At 42.5% G+C, this 18891-nt stretch overlaps 2 protein-coding genes across 5 annotated transcripts; both read left to right on the top strand.

The window, feature by feature from the left end:
- Nucleotides 1-6815: 6815 nt before the first annotated feature.
- On the top strand, nt 6816-12810 carry rdh8b (retinol dehydrogenase 8b). Of its 4 annotated transcripts, none has more exons than XM_059554997.1 (6): nt 6816-6946; nt 8403-8603; nt 9493-9672; nt 9901-9994; nt 10786-10969; nt 12425-12810. In XM_059554997.1, exons 1-6 carry the CDS (start codon nt 6838-6840, stop codon nt 12650-12652), a joined length of 996 nt encoding a protein of 331 aa, XP_059410980.1. In that variant the 5' UTR covers nt 6816-6837; the 3' UTR covers nt 12653-12810. The 4 variants fall into 4 exon arrangements, with proteins under 4 accessions (XP_059410980.1, XP_059410981.1, XP_059410982.1 ...); XM_059554998.1 differs by having other exon boundaries at nt 8442-8603; XM_059554999.1 differs by lacking the exon at nt 9493-9672.
- A 1193-nt stretch (nt 12811-14003) lies between these two features.
- Nucleotides 14004-18481, top strand: LOC132144215 (retinol dehydrogenase 8-like). Its single transcript, XM_059555002.1, has 6 exons — nt 14004-14112; nt 15532-15693; nt 16942-17121; nt 17230-17323; nt 17530-17713; nt 17870-18481. Exons 1-6 carry the CDS (start codon nt 14004-14006, stop codon nt 18095-18097), a joined length of 957 nt encoding a protein of 318 aa, XP_059410985.1. The 3' UTR covers nt 18098-18481.
- The last annotated feature ends 410 nt before the right edge of the window (nt 18482-18891 follow it).

The raw sequence follows: 18891 nt of genomic DNA on the forward strand, positions 1-18891 counted from the left end.
CTTCTGATTTTGGTGAGGATCAGGTATGTTCTGGACAGCCTGTGATCAGAGGGAAAGTTCATTTGTACCACTTGCTGGCTTCCAGAAGTCATCAGTGTTCAAACAATAGCTCATAATTAATAAATGAACCATTTCACAGACTTCAGTGAAACGTACAAACTTACTCTCCAAGACCGCACCCAGATCACACACACACACACACACACACACACACACACACACACACACTCTCTCTCTCTCTCTCTCTCTCTCTTAAACATGCTCGAACAAGATGTTGAGCTGCTTAACTAATAAAATAAAATGTGCTCTGGCAGATTCCAAATTCCTGCTTGAAGTGAGCCTAAGGCTCCACACACACACACACACACACACACATGCACACACACACAAACACACACACACACAAACACACACACACACACACACACACACACACACACACACTTCATTCATGTTGGTGATGAATCGCTCTTTTGCAAACCTTTGACTATTTTCTCCATGAAACCCCAAAAGTGTGTGATTCTGTGAAGGTGAGGTCAAAGGTCAACCCCTGCAGCTGACCCAACCTTGACCTCAATGACCTAAATCAAGCTGTCCCCCGCATCAACAGCTAAATAAAACACAAAGAATGATACAAATGAGTGATGTTATTCTGTGTTGGATAAACATTTACTCCTGCTTAAATAACATAAGCATGTCGCAGCAGTACCTGTGTGTGTGTGTGTGTGTGTGTGTGTTCGTCTTTCAACAGATTCCATGCGTACTTTCAGACATCCTTCTGTGTTTCTCGTGCTCACAGCTAACAATGTGTTTGTCTGAAACATCCTCAAGGGTCTTTAACTTTTTTATGACTCAGCCATCAAATACAAATACATAAACATGATTTGGATATTAAAAGCATATTAGTATGTTATGTGTAAGCCAGGTTAAAGAGATGGGTCTTTAATCTAGATTTAAACTGCAAGAGCGTGTCTGCTCAGGGGGAACAATGTTAGGTAATGTTGATATTCTAGGTATTATCAAATTGCCTGGGTTTTGAGAACGCAGCGAACGTAGAGGATTATAATGTAAAAGGAGCTCATTCAAATACTGAGGTGCTAAACCATTCAGGGCTTTATAAGTAATAAGCAATATTTTAAAATCTATGCGATGTTTGATAGGGAGCCAGTGCAGTGTTGACAGGACCGGGCTAATATGGTCATACTTCCTGGTTCTAGTAAGAACTCTTGCTGCTGCATTTTGGACTAGCTGTAGTTTGTTTACTAAGCGTGCAGAACAACCACCCAATAAAGCATTACTATAATCTTACCTTGAGGTCATAAAAGCATGGATTAACATTTCTGCATATGACATTGAGAGCATAGGCCCTAATTTAAATATATTTTTGAGATGGAAAAATGCAGTTTTACAAATGCTAGAAATGTGGATTTCTAAGGAAAGATTGCTATCAAATAACACACCTAGTGTCACGATCATTAGCTGGAGTGCCCATGAACTTCAGTAGAGGGCACTCCACTCAGGACCATTCCACCCATCAACCACCAGATGTCATCACTTGGACACTAGCATCTCTCATACTGTTGCACCACACCCAAACTACATTCCCCATGAGTCACTGCATCACAATCACCTTGCCACACCTGCACCTCATTCATCAGCCAATTTCCTTCCCACACCTGCACCTCATTTACACACACATAAAAGCAGCGCAATCACTCTCACTCACTGCAAAGTCTTGTTTAGCCAGTCTGACATTTCTGAGTGGGTTTCCCCCTGTGTTAGCTTTTCCTATGTTTGACCTTTGGACTGTGTATTCGACTCTGATTTCTCTGCTGCCTGCCCCGATCTCTGCTTGTTTCTGGTTTTGATTCTGGTTATCTCTGACACACCTGACACCATTCCTGATTTCTGCCTGTCTGACCATTCTCTAAATTCTGCATTTGGATCCGAACGCCTCTGACTCTCTTCATAACAGAAGACTTCACCAAACCAGGATCCAGCAGCTTTAATGGATACAGCCAGGTCAGTCGTGAACCCAGTAGGCCAAATTATGTGTCTACGTCAAGGAATTCGGCCCATCGAGGATTACGTGAGGGACTTTGTTGAGTTGGCCCATTTATCTATCATGGATGAGATGTCTGATATTTTTTTGTAGTGTCCTATCTGAGCCGCTCGGCACACTCATGCCTTTGCACCAACCTCATTGGACGCTTGAGATGTATATCGATCTGGCACTTCAAATAAGTGGCTCCGCATTTACTGTGGGTGTTGTGGATGACGAGATGCACAAAATGGCCGCCACCCCTGAGACTCATCCTGTCATGGCCGCCAGCCCAGCGCCGCTGCACAAGATGGCTGCCGCAGTTGATCTTCCAGGAGCCAAGTCAGGTCCCCGTCGACTTTCCAGGAGCCAAGTCAGGTCCCCGTCGACTTTCCAGGAGCCAAGTCAGGTCCCCGTCGACTTTCCAGGAGCCAAGTCAGGTCACCACGGAGCTACCTGAGCCTCGTCACCTCTCAGCCGAACTTCCAGAGCTCTCGTCCTACCCTGCCACGGCCATGCAGGCCATCTATGAGCTCTCATTTATTCCGGTCACGGCTATGGAGGCCATCCACCAACTCTCTGTCTGCCCTGTCACGGCCACGGAGGCCGCTATTAACCTGTTTATGTTCTCTGTTTCAGTCCCACCTGACCAGACTTGCTCTCCTGTGCCATCAACTCCACTGTGGTGGTCCTCTGCTCCGCCCTGGTGGGCTTCTGTCCCATCTGCTCGGCTGTGGTGGTCCTCTGCTCCGCCCTGGTGGGCTCCAGCTCCATCTGCTCCGTTCTGGTGGGCTCCCATGCCACCTGCTCTGCCTTCGTGGGCCCCTGTTCCCGAGTTAAGCCCACGGCGGGCCCCTGTTCCCGTGTTAAGCCCACGGCGGGCCCCTGTTCCCGTGTTAAGCCCACGGCGGGCCCCTGTTCCCGTGTTAAGCCCACGGCGGGCAGGCTGTCCATTTCTGAGTGGGTTTCCCCCTGTGTTAGCTTTTCCTATGTTTGACCTTTGGACTGTGTATTCGACTCTGATTTCTCTGCTGCCTGCCCCGATCTCTGCTTGTTTCTGGTTTTGATTCTGGTTATCTCTGACACACCTGACACCATTCCTGATTTCTGCCTGTCTGACCATTCTCTAAATTCTGCATTTGGATCCGAACGCCTCTGACTCTCTTCATAACAGAAGACTTCACCAAACCAGGATCCAGCAGCTTTAATGGATACAGCCAGGTCAGTCGTGAACCCAGTAGGCCAAATTATGTGTCTACGTCAAGGAATTCGGCCCATCGAGGATTACGTGAGGGACTTTGTTGAGTTGGCCCATTTATCTATCATGGATGAGATGTCTGATATTTTTTTGTAGTGTCCTATCTGAGCCGCTCGGCACACTCATGCCTTTGCACCAACCTCATTGGACGCTTGAGATGTATATCGATCTGGCACTTCAAATAAGTGGCTCCGCATTTACTGTGGGTGTTGTGGATGACGAGATGCACAAAATGGCCGCCACCCCTGAGACTCATCCTGTCATGGCCGCCAGCCCAGCGCCGCTGCACAAGATGGCTGCCGCAGTTGATCTTCCAGGAGCCAAGTCAGGTCCCCGTCGACTTTCCAGGAGCCAAGTCAGGTCCCCGTCGACTTTCCAGGAGCCAAGTCAGGTCCCCGTCGACTTTCCAGGAGCCAAGTCAGGTCACCACGGAGCTACCTGAGCCTCGTCACCTCTCAGCCGAACTTCCAGAGCTCTCGTCCTACCCTGCCACGGCCATGCAGGCCATCTATGAGCTCTCATTTATTCCGGTCACGGCTATGGAGGCCATCCACCAACTCTCTGTCTGCCCTGTCACGGCCACGGAGGCCGCTATTAACCTGTTTATGTTCTCTGTTTCAGTCCCACCTGACCAGACTTGCTCTCCTGTGCCATCAACTCCACTGTGGTGGTCCTCTGCTCCGCCCTGGTGGGCTTCTGTCCCATCTGCTCGGCTGTGGTGGTCCTCTGCTCCGCCCTGGTGGGCTCCAGCTCCATCTGCTCCGTTCTGGTGGGCTCCCATGCCACCTGCTCTGCCTTCGTGGGCCCCTGTTCCCGAGTTAAGCCCACGGCGGGCCCCTGTTCCCGTGTTAAGCCCACGGCGGGCCCCTGTTCCCGTGTTAAGCCCACGGCGGGCCCCTGTTCCCGTGTTAAGCCCACGGCGGGCCCCTGTTCCCGTGTTAAGCCCACGGCGGGCCCCTGTTCCCGTGTTAAGCCCACGGCGGGCCCCTGTTCCCGTGTTAAGCCCACGGCGGGCCCCTGTTCCAGTGTTAAGCCCACGGCGGGCCCCTGTTTCCCATGTCAGGCCCAGGAAGGGCCCCTGTTTCCCATGTCAGGCCCAGGAAGGGCCCCTGTTTCCCATGTCAGGCCCAGGAAGGGCCCCTGTTTCCCATGTCAGGCCCAGGAAAGGCTCATGATCTCCATGTTAAGCCCAGGAAGGGCTCCAATTCTGCCTGCTCTGCCCCGGTCCCCAACCACTGCACTTCCACATCGACCTGGCCCTCCGTCCCTCCCCCTGTTCCGCCTCCGCTCCACCGCCCTCCTAGATTGTTTTGAGCGTCTGGAAGCCACTCCTTGTCTATGTCACGATAATTAGATGGAGTCCCCATGAACTTCAGTAGAGGGCACTCAACTCAGGACCATTCCACCCATCAACCACCAGATGTCACCATATCATCACTTGGACACTAGCATCTCTCATACTGTTGCACCACACCCAAACTACATTCCCCATGAGTCACTGCATCAATCACCTTGCCACACCTGCACCTCATTCATCAGCCAATTTCCTTGCCACACCTGCACCTCAGTTACACACATAAAAGCAGCACAATCACTCTCACTCACTGCGAAGTCTTGTTTAGCCAGTCTGACATTTCTGAGCCTTTTTCCCCTGTGTTAGTTATTCCCGTGTTTGACCTTTGGACTGTGTATTCGACTCTGCTTTCTCTGCTGCCTGCCCCGATCTCCGCTTAATTCTGGTTATACCTGACGCCATTCCTGATTTCTGCCTGTCTGACCATTCTCTAAATTCTGCATTTGGATCCAAATCCTCTGACTCTCTTCATAACACCTAGGTTCTTAACTGAAGGTGTGAACACAACGTCTAATGATTAAAGACCCATCTCTTTAACCTGGCTTACACATAACATACTAATATGCTTTTAATATCCAAATCCGGTAAAGGATTTTAAGGGTGCATTAATTAGGTAAACCGGGAACACTTCCCATAACACACTTGCTACATCATTAGAAGAATGGCATCTACGCTAATATTAGTCTGTTTCTCTCTTATTCCGAGGTCACCGTGGCCACCAGATCCAGTCTGTGTCCAGATCAGAGGGTCACTGCAGTCACCCGGATCCAGTACGTATCCAGACCAGATGCTGGATCAGCACCTAGAAAGGACCTCTACATCCCTGAAAGACAGCGGAGACCAGGACAACTAGATCCCCAGATACAGATCCCCTGTAAAGACCTTGTCTCAGAGGAGCACCAGGACAAGACCACAGGAAACAGATGATTCTTCTGCACAATCTGACTTTGCTGCAGTCTGGAATTGAACTACTGGTTTCGTCTGGTCAGAGGAGAACTGGCCCCCCAACTGAGCCTGGTTTCTCCCAAGGTTTTTTTCTCCTTTCTGTCACCGATGGAGTTTCAGTTCCTTGCCGCTGTCGCCTCTGGCTTGCTTAGTTGGGGTCATTTCATCTACAGAGATTTAAACTGAACAGAGTTGACATCACTGAATTCAATGATGAACTGCCTTTAACTATCATTTTGCATTATTGATACTGTTTTCCTAATTAATGTTGTTCAGTTGCTTTGACACCATCTGTTTTGTTTTATATAAATAAAGGTGACTTGACTTGAGCTCATATGCCCAGAAGACACAATCTTTCGTGTCATTTCATAACCTGAAAATAAAGTAATTATCAACAAAGAAACGTCACATGAAATAAAATTAAGAAAGACCTGTTTCAGACTCTGCACGTGCAGATGTGCTCAGCTGTCCAGAGCAGTGACCGCTGGGTGGCGCTCTCACACGGATTATACTGCTTCACTCACTGCAGCTTGTCACCTGCTCACACACATGCTCAACTTCGACTCTTTCTTTACAAACTTTGCACACAAACCCATTGCACACACAAAATGCAAAACCCCTGCAGGTACTTTTCTATACATTTATATAATCTGTTATATAAATGTACATATAATCCTCCATTGCATTCCTATTTATATTCTGCATTCTCTGCTCAATACTGTATATAGCAACTCCACTGTGCATTCTGTGTATCATAGCTTCACTTACTATGCACTTTTATGTATATATAGAACACTATATTCCTGCTCTGGTTAGATGCTAACTGCATTTCATTAGCTCTGTACTTGTTGAGTATAATCTAATCTCAACTAAAGCACTGCATTCACAATATCACAAACGCATCTCAAAAGCAAACATTGTAAACACTTTTTCCATAATATTAATTCCTGTTAGATTTTGTGTGGTACATATAGAATTTGGTGTGTGTGGAGTGTCAGCTTTCAGAAACTGTGACAAGGAAAGATTCTGTGTAAGCAGTTGAGAAAACAAAAAAGATTTGATTAAAAGTAGATTGTTAAATAGTAATACGCCCAATAATGAGATTGTGTTTTCTGAAGGCGATCACTTTCAAACTTTGCAGGTGGTTTTGGTAATCCGTGCGCGCTCCCGTGCGCTGAGAGTGCGCGCTGAAGAGGCAGTAAGTAACCACAGTAAGCAGCAGCTCCGTTGTTCCGGTAGATGATGGCAGCGGAGGGACAGAGAGTGGTACTGATCACCGGCTGCTCGTCCGGTATCGGGCTCGCGATCGCCGTGATGCTCGCGAGAGACGAGATGAAGCGCTACTACGGTAACAACATTCACCAACGTTTATGGAAAAATACCACAGTACAGTTATTATTACTTCAGAGTGACAGACAACCCTAGTTACAGAAATACAGTGACAGAAAGACCGAGCTCAGAAGACGTCTTTAAGATGTCAGTTTTACATTCATTCTAAGTCACAAACATCTTAAAGACATCTAATAGGCCTATATTTGACATCTGATAGGAAACATCCTAAAGATGTAAACTCTAAAAGTATGTCTCGCAGATGTATTGCAGACGTCTCTGAGATGTACTGTTGTTATCCTAAACCATTAAAGATCGCTCTCGGTGAACGGAAATAAACGTGAAATAAAATAAAATAAAACTAATCTATGAAAAACTTTAACATTAAATGTTTCCTTGATTATACTAGCTGACTATTATAAGATCTAAAATTACTATCTGAAATAAAAATAGAAATACTAAAAACAAAACTAATAAAATGAAAAAACATAACAATGAAAACAAAGTTTGAAAATAAAATTGAAAATATAAAAAATAAAAGCACATTAAACATTTTAAATACTATTATAGTTATATAAATAATAAGTAATGGCGAAATAACACAGAAGTTTTCGGATTACTAATGTAGGGTTGGTTAATGATCTGATTAATTAATAAATTAATAAAGATGTGAGTATGACGCACACGTGTTGAAGAGCATCTGTGTGCAGGGAAGCAGCTCTTAATCAGTGTGTGCGCGTGCGTGTGTGTGTGCGTGTGCGCGCGCTGAGCTGACCTCTATCCCTGATTAGCATAATCTGCTGTAACACATGTCAGAGGCTAAACACTCTTAAAATCTTCATCGAGGAACCTTTAACATCCGTGGAATCTGTCCACTGCACAAAAGGTTCTTTAGATGATATTATTCACAGGAAGAATACATTGTTCTTTTAAGAACTGATCACTGAAAGGTTCTTTGGGGAACCAAAATGGCATCACTGTGAAAATCCAAGTTTGGATCCTTTATTTGTAAGAGTGTGAATGCACAGTTTTACAGACTTCTGTTAATGTTATTATTAAGACAGCTGACTAACACGAACCCTAAAAGAGCCATTTAACCCATAATGACTCAATGATGCGTGTGGTCAGGGTTCACGGTTTAATGCTATGACTGTACTGATCTCTCAGCTGGCTTTGTCTTCATCCGGTACAGCAGACACACACACACACACACACACACACACACACACACACACACACACACACGTCATCAGGGTAATGAGCTTCATGATTCGTCAGTGAGTGACAGACTGATGGATATGACCTGTGTCCAAATGCTTTCCTAGACTCCTCTTGTATTGTGTGTTATATTTATGTCATTGTGTTTCGTATCTAGTCCTCTCTCTCTCTCTCTCTCTCTCTCTCTCTCACTCTCTCTCTCTCACTCTCTCTCTATCTCTGTGTGTGTTTTATAAAACAAATGTGTGTGTGTTCAGTATTTATTCCTCTCTCTCTGTGTGTGTGTGTGTGTTCAGTCATAGGTACCATGCGGGATCTGAAGCGTAAGGATAAGTTAGTTGAAGCGGCGGGAGACGTGTACGGTAAAACTCTGTCTCTGCTCACGCTGGACGTCTGCAGTGATGAATCGGTCAAACAGTGTGTGGACAGCATCAGAGATCGACATGTAGACATACTGAGTGAGTCTAAAGTGTCTAAAGTGGATTGTGTTCATCCGGTCTTAGGTTTACATGACCAATTTAGACTAAGCAGATGAAGGAAGTCTTTCACATTTAATCTCAGCCTTGAGCGTCATGCAGTGTTCCTCTGTCTGTTACACAGTTACGCACATCTGTAAAAGAAAGAAATACTGTTGATCATGATTTCTGAATCATCAGATAAACAGTGATCAGTGAACGGATTCACACTGACACTGCTGTCGAATCAACTCACTCCTGAATCTGTAACTCCAGTTTTCTGTGAGAAGTCTTGCTGAAAGAGAAGTAAAATAGAGTCAGTAAAGGGATTCAACGCAATCAATCATCAAGAAGGAGGAGGGCCTGTTCACACCACAACCAATGATTGCTGTCAAGATTTGGTGCAAAAAAAAAAACACCTCGTAAATGCTGTTTGACTCAGTTTGTTCTGTTTTAGAAATGAAAGGTTGCCCAGTACCAGCCCTTGTGTTTGTGTTTAGGACAGTGAATACATAATTAAAAGCATCTATGACAAACATCAGTCATAGCACATAAAAACAAACTTGAAAATATTCAAAATAAAAAAGCATGTATTTTATAATTATCCTTGTGTACCTTTGCATTACTGGTCAAACTCACTTTACAACTTGCAATTCTTGCAGTTCTGACTTTTTCCTCACAATTCCAAGTTTCCATATAAACTCAGAGTTGTAAAGAATTCTAAAGTCAGAATTGATATAAACTTTTAATCATGAGAAATAAAGTTACAATTGTGATATAAAAAGTTACAGTTACCTTTTTAAAATGTTTTTCCTTGCATGTGAACTCTGTGTTGGTGTGGACAGGCCTTACATCCATGCGCTGGTGAAGTATCTGTGATCTGTGTCTGTAGTTAATAACGCTGGCGTGGGTCTGGTGGGGCCGCTGGAGGCTCTCAGTATGGATGACATGATGAAGGTGTTCCAGACTAATTTCTTTGGAGTGGTTCGCATGATTAAAGAGGTGATGCCTGACATGAAGAGGAGACGCTCCGGACACATCATCGTCATCAGCAGTGCCATGGGCCTGCAGGGTAAACACTGAGCACTCATTCACTATATACTATTATTCTCATTTCATTAGAGTTGAACAATTCTTCCTAAGACATTACCTCTACTTGAGGATTATTGATATACCATGCTGATGGAAACCAATGATCTGCTGAATGACAAACGTGAAACATTTACAGCGTAACTCCAGTAAACAGAGCAGATAAGCATGATGAGAGACGTAGAGATGAGACTCGTGTTGCTCTTCACAGGTGTGGCGTTTAATGATGTTTACTCGGCTTCAAAGTTCGCCATAGAGGGGTTCTGCGAGAGTCTGGCCATCCAGCTGCTCAAGTTTAACATCACGTGAGTTTCTCTACATTTGATGATCATTCTGACACTCTGGTTTAAATCTTCTCATTTACACTTACTGTCACTTGATGTCTTTAGCATCTGACACTTTTTGACTCGTTTCATCAGTGATCAAACAACATGAATATTAACAGAATCAGAGTGATGGAGTGTGATGGGTCCCTCTGGTGGTCTGGAGGGGCTGGTACTTATACAAACCCAATGAAGATCACAGCTACAAGGGACAACAAAATTACTTAAATACATTTAAAGATTTAAAATAAGCTAAAACAACTAAAAATCTAGATATATGGTTAAAAACATTCTAATTTGTTCAGTCAATTAAAGAATCAAGATTCCCATTTCTAAACTAACATCAAATGTATGTAGGAAACAGGAATACTGTGGCATTGGAAAACATGGATGTGATTTTTAAAAGCATGATTTCTGGACCAGAGAAAGTCATAGAAATTAACTAAAATAGATGTATAGATTTGTTTTGGTTACAAATTGCAGAGAAAGTGATATTTGTGAGTATTGACTAACTGAATAAAAAACCTTATCCTGTAAACAAAAACGACATGAGAGTTCATTAGACATAAATGGTGTTGCTGATGAATAGAGAATGCTGATTAAATAACTATTTTAATACTTAGTTTAGAAAAAAACAAACCAGCAGTTTTGTTTCTTGACCTTCATGAGGGTAAAGAAGCACTGTTCTTGAGGTTGATCTTAGAGCAGCAGTTCTTGATCTGTGGGATGTCTCTCTGCTGTTATTGATGGAGGTTTATTTGTCTGCCTGTCAGTATGTCAATGATCGAGCCCGGGCCCGTACACACTGAGTTTGAGATGAAGATGTTTGCAGATGTTTCTAAGAAAGAGTATGTCGGTACTGATCCAGAGACGCTTCACCACTTCAGGACCTGCTACCTGCCCAGTGCAGCGAACATCTTCCAAGGTCTGGGACAAACACCTGAAGACATTGCCAAGGTCAGAAATCATGGCAGTTAACGCCTGTTCACACCACGAACGATCGCAATAACCATGAAGTTTTAATAACCGTTCTAACTCTATATAAGTCCACACTATAACTAGGACAATGACATCATTATTTTGTTGAAACCAGTTCATTGACAATTCAGTTTATTTTAATAACTGTGTTAATCAGATGTAATGAGTTTAATTTCTAAAGCAGCTGGAGAAAACAGCAATGTCATTATCTAGCTCAATTCAGTCCTCATCCATTACTGTCTGTGCGATCAAGTCGATAATACCTGCTAAGTATTAAAGGGTTAGTTCATCTTCTACTCACCCTCGAAGCATCCTAGGTGTATGTGACTTTCCTCTTTCCTAATCCAATCGAAGTTATATTAAAAATGGTCTTTGCTCTTCCAAGTCTTTCAATGGGGGTAAGCGGGTGTTTGTTGTCAACAGTTCAGAAGACATGAAATAAAGTGTGCGCATCTGTAATAAAACGTCCCAAGAAACTTTGTTTCTTTTCCCCTTACATTTCCCAGAGGTGCACTTAACGCATATATTATCCATCTTCCACCTGCACATCTTCTGGTTCCCAACGGTCAGCAAAAGTGAGAAAAAAAGGGTTTATTACGTTTGAAATCTGGAAGTTTATTTATACAGGGGGCCTTTATTAACCCCCCAGAGCCATGTGAGGGATGTTTTATTACAGATACCCGCTTACCCCCATTGAGAGGGTTGGAAGAGCAAAGATAATATTTCAAATAACTTAAATTGGATTAATCTGACAGAGGGAAGTCACATACACCTAGGATGCTTCGAGGGTGAGTAGCAAATTCTCATTCTCGGGTGAACTAACCCTTTAAGTATCCCCAACTAAACAAGCAGGTGGCAGTGGTAAGGAACTCAAACTCCCATTGGTGTCTGAAATGGAGATAAAAAACTTTGGAGAAACTAGGCTTAGTGAGGGGAAAAGTTCTCCTCTGGCCAGATAAATGGACATGATGTGGTTTAATTCCAGGGTGCAACACAAATCGGATTGTAAATTTATATTATTCATTATATTCATTCAGTTCATTCTCCTTAATCATTGAGATACATAACACCAGCCCTTGGTAGGGAATTAAAGCTTGCCAAAAGGATCTGTGCAGAGGACTTGCTTGGTTCTCCTGGTCTTCCTGTATCATGTACAGAAAAACCAACAGTCCTAGTACTGAGCCTTGTGGTACTCCATACTGAACGTGGGATTGATATGATACATCTTTATTTAATGCAAACCGATGACAGTCAGATTATTACAACTTTAACCATTCCAGTGCAATTCCATCAGGATTTTCGAACATATTAATAAAAGTGGTCTATAGTTTCAAATGTAATGCTATGGTTTAGTAAAACTAAAAGAAAGATATCATGAGCTGTAATTAGGATGCAAATTGAAAGCACTCACTCTGTGTGTCTTTGTCTCTGAAGGTCACTAAGAAGGTGATCGAGTCTCCGCGGCCTCCGTTCCGTAACCTGACGAATCCTCTGTACACTCCGATCGTGGCACTGAAGTACGCGGATGAGACGGGCATCCTGTCTGTTCACACCTTCTATCACATGCTGTATAACCTGGGAGGAGTCATGCATGTTAGTCTAAACATCTTGAAGTGTCTGAGCTGTGGATGCTTACGGAAACGAGCCATTACACCAACCTAACACACACTCATACTTGTAAATGTGGATTACAGCGACTCTCATAGGTGTCATGGTTTTTAAACTGCACAAACTGTATATTCTGTCCCCTAAGCATAAACCTACCCCTAAAGGAAGTGTCCTCATAAACCATGTTTATTAAAACAATTGTATCCTAATAAGCCATGTATTCAAGAGCTCTCTCTCTCACACACACACATCCACACATCCACAATGGTTATGAATCATCTTGTCTAACACCCTGTCCTAACTACAAGAGATGCAACAAGATTCTAGCGACAAATAATTTGGCGGTCCACACCAAATGCGACACAACACAACACCATATTTGATTGACAGAATCACTCAAATATGCAACACAGCCACACAGCCAATCAAACGCGAGTGTGGGCGGGCTCTCTCTTGAAGTGCACTGCACTAGCAAATAAGTGGATACGTTTATAATCTAATTCATAAATAGTATTAAATGTACATACTGAGTGACTGATACCATCCTGCTATGGAATATTTTTGTGGGTTCACATTGAGTTTGCAGGGTTTTTTTTTTTTTTTAGATCTGAGGTAAACTATCTGATGGCACCTTTAGTATGGCTATTAAAATCACAAAATATGATATTCAAACTCACCTTTAACATTAAATAAAGCACATAATCAGTACCTGAGATTATCATTGTCATAGTTTGTATGTTATTGCTACAACTGCATCATCACATAAATAGAAACCATTTCTAAAATAAAAATGTTGCATGTTACCATTGCTGCTGGTTAGGAAAAAACTCTATAATTAACCACACTATATAGATTCACTGTGGTATCTGTAGTAAAATTCTGGTTACACTACAAATGGTAATCAATCTGCAAAAAAGACCTAGAGAGTGTGTGTGTGTGTGTGAGAGAGAGAGAGACAGAGAGAGAGAGAGTGTGTGAGAGAGAGAGAGAGAGAGAGACAGAGAGAGAGACAGAGAGAGAGAGAGAGAGAGAGAGAGAGAGAGACAGAGAGAGAGAGAGAGTGTGTGAGAGAGAGAGACAGAGAGAGAGAGAGAGAGAGAGAGAGTGTGTGAGAGAGAGAGACAGAGAGAGAGAGAGAGTGTGAGAGAGAGAGACAGAGAGAGAGAGAGAGTGTGAGAGAGAGAGACAGAGAGAGACAGAGAGAGAGAGAGTGTGTGAGAGAGAGAGACAGAGAGAGAGAGAGAGAGAGAGAGAGAGTGTGAGAGAGAGAGACAGAGAGAGAGAGAGAGAGAGAGAGAGAGACAGAGAGAGAGAGAGTGTGTGAGAGAGAGAGACAGAGAGAGAGAGAGAGAGAGAGAGAGAAAGAGACCTGTCTGAGGAGACTGGTGCTCCGTTGTTCCGGTAGATGATGGCAGCGGAGGGACAGAGAGTGGTGCTGATCACCGGCTGCTCGTCCGGTATCGGGCTCGCGATCGCCGTGATGCTCGCGAGAGACGAGATGAAGCGCTACTACGGTAAGACGAGCTTCAGTGATTCATCAGTAGATCAACACATCGTTCATCAAAGTTCTTCCTTAAACCTTAAAGAAATAACTAATACATCAAACTACAACCGACTGCACAGGTGAAAAAATATTTTTCATTTTGTACATACATTGCTTTATCTTCACGCTCTAATTTTGTACTTAATGTACTAAAAGTTATTATTTAGGACTTATTAAGATAATCATAAGAACATCTAAGTGTGCTATTTTGGGACACCATGAATATGAACTAAAATGTGCATAAGGTGTCATTAAGGGTCATTTTTTGAGCTGAAATAATAAGCTTTCCATTGATGTATAATTTGATAGGATATCAAACCACAATACTGAGAAATCAAAATGTTGAGAAAATCACCTTTAAAGTTGTTCAGATGAAGTTCTTAGCAATGTATATCACTAATAAAAATTGTTTTTGATATATTTACGGTAGGAGATTTACAAAATACCTTCATGAATATGATCTTTACTTAATAACCTAATGATCTTTGGCATAAAAGACAAATGGTTCATTTTGACCCATACAATGTATTGCTGCTACAAGTCTCCCTGTGCTACTGATGACTGCTTCTGTGCTGCAGGGACACATGTATGTATTTAGTTACCACAAGTGAACTACTAAAGACTAGGTTTTACATAAAACCAGAGCACTTCAAGCTCATTATGAAAGTGCACTTTCTTCTCTTGGTGGATCAGATTCACTGAAGAGTCTCTTTGTTCGGTAGAGCTCAAGAAAATCCAAAAGGAAAGTGATTCGGATGATGTACATTTTTAAAGGATTTTTGTCAGACCTGGTATTGTTAGATACAAAACAAGTCATGTCGGATCTCCTTTGTTTTTTCTAAGCAGTTTAATGAAAGTAACAGAATAAAGCATGCAAACTTGACCAAATACGAGATAATGCAGATTCAGCTGTGAAGTGTCATTATTCAGCTCAATGCAGTGCGGTGTTAATTCAGTTCAGTTCAGTAACTGTGTAAAGTTCATTCATTATGAAAACCGGTTCAATTTGTAAAATGTTGCATAAACAACAATTAAAAAGAGCTTGAGCCGGAGATCTCAGATTACTCTGCTATGATTAGCATGGTAAGACTAATGAACTCATTAACTCATTAACTCTTTGCCAGAGGTTAAGACTGAGAGGATTGTCTTCATCTGTCAGCTGCCTACTGTCTGTTTGGGTTTGTTTCTGATATTAATGTGATGTTTGTGTGATTAATGATGACATCTATGGTAATCAGATCTGATTCAGTACAGACTCCATCAGTCCCTCATATTAAACACTACCTGGACAAAATAGGATAGTGGAAGCACTCTGGAAAGTTTTGGTCATTCATATATATGTGTGTGTGTGTGCGTGTGTGTGTATGTGTGTGTGTGTGTGTGTGTTCAGTCATAGGTACCATGCGGGATCTGAAGCGTAAGGATAAGTTAGTTGAAGCGGCGGGAGACGTGTACGGTAAAACTCTGTCTCTGCTCACGCTGGACGTCTGCAGTGATGAATCGGTCAAACAGTGTGTGGACAGCATTAGAGATCGACATGTAGACATACTGAGTGAGCACAAACACACACACACACCCTTTTGAATGACCCCAAACATTTGAATGTAATTCTACATAAAATAGCAGGAATGCACCGAAATGAAAAATCTTGACCGAAGTCGAAACTGAACAAATTTTTACTGTTTTGTCTTGCTTTTCAAAGAAAAGATCAATTACAAAACAACATAATTCATCATAATTGCATTTTTACTAGTAACAGTTCAGTTAGAGAGCTCTACAGTTAAATTCTTACTAGTAACTGCCAGTTAGAGAGCTCTCTAAATCAGTTCTTTCTAGTAACAATTATAATTAGAAAGCTCTACAAATACATTTTTACTAGTTACATGTCTCCGCTGACTTCCATTCATTTTTAATTAAAGAGCTCTACAACAGAATTTCTACTAATAATTCCAGTTAGAGAGCTCTACATTTGAATCCTTCCTATAACAATTCCTATTAGAGAGATATCTAATTATTACTAGTAAAAAAAATCTAATTAAAGATATGTTTAATTGCAGAGCTCTGTAATTGAATTAAAGAGCTCTCCAATTAATTTGTTACCAGTAAGAATTACATTAAAGAGCTCTCTAATTCAATTGTTACTAGTAAAGAAATCTAATTAAAGATATGTTTAATTGCAGAGCACTCTTATTCAATTAGAGAGCTCTCTAATTTATTTGCTACTTGTACAAATTGCATTAAAGAGATCTCTAATTAATTTGTTTTACAATTTTTTTACAATCTGTTTTGCATCTAATGAAGTTTATAATAGTAATACAATCTAATCTAATACAAGTTTTTTTTAATAGTGAGAGTACAATTGTAGAGCTCTGTAACTAGATTTATTACTAGTAGGAATTTATTTAGAGAGCTCTATAATTGCATTTTTACTAGTTGGAACTGAATTGTAGAACTCTCTAATTGAATTGTTACTAGTAAAAATGCAATTACGACGAGTGACGCTGGGAATATTTTAAGATAAAACCCTTGCCATACATGCCTCTCACTCTCCGGTGTTTGCTATTTGATAGCATCACATCATTGTTCGGTGCAATTTATTAAGTCTTGCTTATTATTGTTTTTGCTGTTTTCAGCTGAATAATTTTGGTTTCCAAGCATTCGGTGCTTCCCTATAAATTAGTATAACTAACTAATCCAGCACAGCAACTAAACAAGTAATGAAGAAGGTAAAGATGGAAGCTCCATCTCACTCTGTTAGAGCTGTGAAGGTTTAGTCAAACTGTGATCTGTGTGTCTGTAGTTAATAACGCTGGCGTGGGTCTGGTGGGGCCGATCGAGGCTCTCAGTCTGGACGAGATGGAGCAGGTGTTCGAGACCAATTTCTATGGGGTTGTGCGCATGATTAAAGAGGTGATGCCTGACATGAAGAGGAGACGCTCCGGACACATCATCGTCATCAGCAGCGTTCTGGGCCTGCATGGTGAGACGCTCACACACACACACACACGCTCTGAGCTCTCGGGAGCATCTGCCGAATCACACACATGTGGAAACACCAAACAAATCAGACAAATGCTGCTCTTCACAGGTGTGGCGTTTAATGATGTTTACTCCGCGTCAAAGTTTGCCACGGAGGGACTGTGTGAGGGTCTCGCCATCCAGCTGATGAATTTTAACGTCTAGTGAGTCTCAGTATTTAACATTCGACTCACACTCCTCATTTCCTCTTCCTGTCATGTGATTTCCCAATGATAAGTCATGTAAATTAAGGTTTCTAATGGTCTTGGACTCTTTTTTTTTCGTGATCAAACAGCATGAACACTAGATTGTGCTGATGTCTCTCACTTCAGTCTGACGTATTTCCCATCTCTGTGTGTGTGTGTGTCAGTGTGTCGATGATCGAGCCCGGGCCTGTAAACACTGAGTTTGAGCTGAAGCTGATGGCAGAAGTCTCTAAGAAGGAGTTTGTTGGTGCTGATCCAGAGACGCTCCATCACTTCAGGTCCTGCTACCTGCCCACACAAGTCAACCTCTTCCAAGGCCTGGGACAAACACCTAAAGACATCGCTAAGGTCAGAACATAAATTCATACCCGTTCACAATATCACTGGTTTCACTTTCAGAATGATTTCCTTCCAGATTATGAACAATTAATACATTGGCAGGGAATTAGATCCACCCAACCTCACAGAGCTCAAGTGTTTATCATATGATGTGTGTGTCTGCAGTGCACTAAGAAGGTGATCGAGTCTCCGCGGCCTCCGTTCCGTAACCTGACGAATCCTCTGTACACTCCGATCGTGGCGCTGAAGTACGCGGATGAGACGCGCAGCCTGTCTGTTCACACCTTCTATCACATGCTGTATAACCTGGGAGGAGTCATGCATGTTACTGTGAGAATCATGAAGTTCTTGAGCTTCGGATGGTTACGGAGAAGAGCCATCTCACCAACCTAACACACACTCTCACACACACATACACACACACACACTAGCAATATCACCAGCCTAACACACACACACACACACACACATACACTCTCTCTCAAACGCATGCATACTACTGTACAAACAGAAATATGTATTTCTATCTTTGAACAGATTAAATTCTAGATAAACAAATATTCTGTTAGAGAAATGTTGATTATCTTTGTAGCTTGCAGAGTAAGAACAGAGAGATGTTCAAGAATAGTTTCTGATTGTATATAAAGCACTATATTAATGTAGATTTCTGATTGAAACTGAATGTTATTTTAGAGATATCTGAGTGACAGCTGTGTGGCTCCTGTCATTTAAAGCTCTTGTGCTCGTGGAGAAATAATAAAGCAGAAAAGAGCATCATTTCAGAAGAAGAGATGCTGATGAAGATGTTCTAGTGATCGAGCAGCAGATTGAAGCTATGAAGCTCCTGAAAGACTGAATAACAGCCAGATCAACTGTGTTCAGCAGTGATACCCCTTGTGAAAATTACATATACTTAATTGTATTTAAAATATCTAATTCATGAAAGTATATGTGACGAGTGGGGCGGGGCCGAGGGACATGGTAGCGAGGCCGGTGGAGTGATTGGAGATGAACTACACCTGTTCGACCCGCCGGTCTCGAGTCCCACGGAGGAGATGGAAGGATATAAAACTGGAGCGACGACAGTGAAGGACGAGAGAGGACCAGGCCTGGGCTTTTAGTTGTGTTTTGGGTTTTATTTGCGCGCACCAGTCGTCCGTGAGGGGCTGGTGCGCTGTTTTTGTGTT

Source organism: Carassius carassius, chromosome 7, assembly GCF_963082965.1.
Source record: "Carassius carassius chromosome 7, fCarCar2.1, whole genome shotgun sequence".
NCBI classification, from domain to species: domain Eukaryota; kingdom Metazoa; phylum Chordata; class Actinopteri; order Cypriniformes; family Cyprinidae; genus Carassius; species Carassius carassius.